The sequence below is a fragment of the Aquarana catesbeiana genome, linkage group LG03 (assembly GCF_042186555.1).
Source record: "Aquarana catesbeiana isolate 2022-GZ linkage group LG03, ASM4218655v1, whole genome shotgun sequence".
Lineage (NCBI taxonomy): Eukaryota > Metazoa > Chordata > Amphibia > Anura > Ranidae > Aquarana > Aquarana catesbeiana.
Window position 1 is genome coordinate 699,611,062 of NC_133326.1, and position 4,478 is coordinate 699,615,539.

Consider the following 4,478-nt stretch of genomic DNA (forward strand, 5'->3'; position numbering starts at 1 on the left):
CAATTCCCCCCTCCCCCTCCATCCTTCCCATTACAATGCTATTTTCACACCTCTTTGCTTATTATCCCAGACAATGGACATTTTTTGACAGATTCGGCTCCCATTGGTTTTAACAGCGTTTGGGTTTGGCATCCAAACTCTAAACTTCACCTAACCCTGCTTGAACCAAACTCAGGGTAATTCTGTTCTTTACTAGTAAATATGTGTTCCTACGAAGAGGTGAGCAATGCACACATATTACTTTTCCCTGCATTGGGGAGCACCAGGGAGCTGTAAGTAATCTTCAAATAATGCCCTGGCTGTGTTTTAGTATTTTTTTAAAAAACCTTATGTATTTTTTTTTCAGCAAGATGAAGTTATATATCCTGCTGCTGCCATTCATCATGGGGGCACTTGCCTATGAAGGTAGGTTCTACAGGCCAATATTATGTGTCATAAGATAAAAAAATAGAGTGAAGGTGGGTTCTACTGTTTGTTATTATGTGTCATAGGATGGAAATATAGAGTCAAAGTAGGTTCTACAGACTAATTTTATGTGTTAGAAGATGGAAAATAGAGAAACGTTTGCTGTGTCCCCCACCTGGCTTCTCGCAAACTGCAAACGGGACTTCTTATGGCTTTCCTTCAACAAAGGTTTTTTTCTTGTCACTCAACCAAAAAGGCCAGATTTGTGGAGTGCACCACTAATAGTTGTCCTGTGGACAGATTCTCCCACCTGGGCTGTGGATCTCTGCAGCTCCTCCAGAGTTACCATGGGCCTCTTCGCTGCTTCTCTGATTAATGCTCTACTTGCCCAGCCTGTCAGTTTAGGTGGACAGCCTTGTCTTGGTAGGTTTGCAGTTGTGCCATGATCTTTCCATTTTCAGATGATGGATTGAACAGTGCTCCGTGAGATTTTCAAAGCTTGGTGTAGTGATATGATATATAGTGTGCAGATAATTAATTAGTAATTATTATAATGATGATGCAAGTACTCTTCCGCAGCAACCCAATTCTTCCAGAGAGATGCACTTTATTGACTTCCAACACAGAACAAGGTCCAAAGTCCACAGATGACAAAAATCCAACAGAGTAAATATAATTTAGAGTCCCATTTTTCCTAGATTTGCGCTTTCATAGTCACACACAGACAGGACTGACTGCCAGCTTGAATAGTCCCCCCTGAAATACTAGTACACTAGGAGGGAGTTTCTGCTAGGTCAACCCAAAATACTCTTTGATCTTATTGTTACCCCCTCAAGTCTAATTACCATCAATAAATACTTCTATGGTCCTTTAAACAATGTACCCTTTGAAATGTTCAATTAGGTTTACAGGCCATACCTCACACACCTAGGTAGACTTGCATAAGATCAACGTATCAAAGGGTCTTCAGCTGTCCCCTTGATATGTTAAAATTCAGTTGGCTTGGACAACTCAACTGAATTTCTGGTCAACATGGCACTCCAATACAACATTATACATAAATCGGCCAAGATATTACAACACTTGGGATATTTTTTTTATAACCTAACCCGGATTTAAACTTCTCCACAACTTTATCCCTGACCTGTCTGGTGTGTTCCTTGGCCTTCATGATGCTGTTTATTCACTAAGGTTCTCTAGGAAACCTCTCCAACAAGTCTCTGAGGGCTTCACAGAACAGCTACATTTATACTGAGATTAAATTACACACAGGTCTATTTACTTTTTAGGTGACTTCTGAAGGCAATTGGTTTCACTATATTTTAGTGTATCAGAGTAAAGGGGGTTGAATACAAATGCACGCCACATTTTTCAGATATTTATTTGTAAAAAAAATTGAAAACCATTGATCAGTTTCTTTCCACTTCACAATTATGTGCCACTTTGTGTTGGTCTATCACATAAAATCCCAATAAAATACATTTGTGGTTTTGGTTGTAACATGACAAAATGTGGAAAATTTCAAGGGGTGTGAATAGTTTTTCAAGGCACTGTAACTGTAGCAATACGCCAGCCAGGTGCACATTAGATTGCCCTATTTACAGCTAGTTCACCAAATGCATTTTTTTAGAAGACCTGGTTTGCCATCAGCATTCCAAGTCATCCCAAAGGCTTAGGGTTGAGCTCAGGGTTCTTTGAAGCTTCTTAAAATTTCTTCACATCAACCTGGTCAGCCCATGTCTTCTTCTGGCTTTGTACACAGGGCCACAGTCATGCTAGAACAGAAATGGGCTTTCCTGAATTTGTTACAACAAGGTTGGAAGACCGCAATTGTCTAATATATCTTTGTATGCTGTAGAATTAATGCTATGTTAGCATTTGAGCTTCTTCAAGCAATTTTGAAGTAACTTGTACATCACACTCATTTTTCAGGCATTTTCAGTTTTGTGTCTGTTTGTTTTACCCATTGGAAAGCTTGTTACTAGGAGACGTATATAACATAATCATGTGTTACGCTGATTTTCATGCATTTTTCAGACACTCCCATTGAAGCCTATATGGATTAAAAATTTGGGTTAATTTGTTGAGAAGACCTGGTTTGCCATCAGCAATTCAAAATTTAAATTAATCTCCAAGGTGTTCAGTAGGATTGAGGTCAGGGCTTGTAAAGTTTCTTCAAAATCCTTCAAACCAAATTAGTAAACCTATGTCATTATGTACATGGCTTTGTACACAGAGGCACACACATGCTGGAATAGAAAAGGGTCTTTCCCAAAGTGTTAACTGTATTAACTGTACCCAACATCTGAACTCCACATCTATAGTAGGTAGATGTGATTGTCAGGAAATTGTGAAACTCTATATTTTTATTATTGCTTACCTTATGCTTAATTGTTTTTTTCTAGATATGAGTGATAAAGTGTTCCTCTTCCCAGCACCAAGTGCTATGGCACATGTGATACTAAAACCTGAGATAAAAAAGTCATTACAAAGGCTCACCATCTGTCTTCGATCTTATACAGAGCTTACACGGGAATACAGTCTCTTTTCTCTGGCAGTGTCTGGTGCTGACAATGCCTTCTTAATTTTCCCCAAATCATCAAATGTCTATACATATATACTCCAGGAGCAGAGCGCATTCAAGACAGACCCAGAGACCCTGGCCTGGAAGCACACCTGTGCAACATGGGACTCCACCACTGGGGTAATCCAACTTTGGATCAATGGGAAGCTCTACCCAAGAAAAGTTTCAAAGAAAGGGTCGACTATTGGTGCCGAAACAAGTATAGTTTTGGGACAAGACCAAGACACATTTGGGGGAGGTTTTGATATTAACCAGTCATTTGTTGGTGAAATAAGTGATGTCCATATGTGGAATTATATTTTGACACCAGATGAGATGAAGGGAGTTATTTCTGGGCATGTCAAAGGAAATCACATTAACTGGAATTCTCTTAACTATGAAATTAAAGGCAATATCCTGGTTCAACCCAAGCTCTATTGTAAGTCTTGGGATTGTGCCAGCTCAAAGCACAAAGAATCCATTGCAGGTTAGTAGCCCTTACCGTTAGAAGTAACGCTGACATTTTTTTTTTTTTTCTATAAATGTTTGATACAGGGAGCATCTATGGTAGCATTAAAAAAGTCCACAATGTGAATATTTTGTGACACCTTTAGTATAAATGATTCCCCCAGACAGTCCTGCCTTAAAGAGCATCTAAACCCAACAACAAAAAAGTTGCATTTTGTTTTGTTGTAGTCCATAGATGTTGTAGTTGTCTTTGTTTTCTTTTTTGTCAGGCTTTTTCTCCTTTACTTTTACCTGTTGATCCTGCCAGTAGTACGCTTCCTGTCCTAGGGTGACAACACACACTTTTCTTCATTGTATCTATGGAGGAGCAGTATTTTCACCTAGGCTGCTCTTTTTATTAGGATTACAAACACCACTCCCCCCCTGTCCCCCATCCTCATTTCCACAGAGGAAATGCACAGATAGGTATAACATATCTTTACAGGTGCAACAGGTATTTTTCTGTACTTCCAGAAAATAATACAAACGCAGCCATTAAGAACTGCTAAGCTGCAATGTTTTACATTTTTGTTCTTGGGTTTACACCAAACAAAATGAGATTAGTGTGTGGCCCTGTCAGCACCGCCACTCCACCCAAAATTCTTCGACAAAAAATTGTCAGCCAAATGGTGCTTGCATCTAATCAGATGCTGTTCTGTTAATACCTATGAGTGTATAGCCAGCATAACATCTAAAAAAAAAAAACCTTCAGAAATCTGTTGGTCCTTTATTTTTATATAACATAATTATATTTTATATTTATTTGATTCAAATGAAAGGAAAAATCTAATTTTAGTCCTAAACACAATCAATAGAAAGAAAAATGTTCAAAAAAAGTATGTGTTCCCTTTAACTGTATCAGCTTGGCTCTGGAAATTTTTAAAGTTGGAACATACAGGACCAAAAAATATTACTTTTTAATTTTTGATTGTTCAGCTATCATGGAAATAAAATTACAATCCTCAATGGCTCACTATAAGTAGCAATTTTAATTGTACATGTT

At 38.2% G+C, this 4,478-nt stretch overlaps 1 protein-coding gene across 1 annotated transcript; it reads left to right on the forward strand.

The window, feature by feature from the left end:
* The first annotated feature begins 350 nt into the window (after nt 1-350).
* LOC141134857 (C-reactive protein-like) lies at nt 351-3,460 on the forward strand. Its single transcript, XM_073624290.1, has 2 exons — nt 351-405; nt 2,811-3,460. The coding sequence occupies exons 1-2, from the start codon at nt 351-353 to the stop codon at nt 3,458-3,460; spliced, it is 705 nt and encodes a 234-aa protein (XP_073480391.1).
* The last annotated feature ends 1,018 nt before the right edge of the window (nt 3,461-4,478 follow it).

Coding starts and splice junctions, on each gene's coding strand:
- LOC141134857 (XM_073624290.1), top strand. CDS start 351: ATGAAGTTATATATCCTGCTGCTGCCATTCATCATGGGGGCACTTGCC. Junction 406..2,810: donor GGGGGCACTTGCCTATGAAG/GTAGGTTCTACA, acceptor GTTTTTTTCTAG/ATATGAGTGATAAAGTGTTC.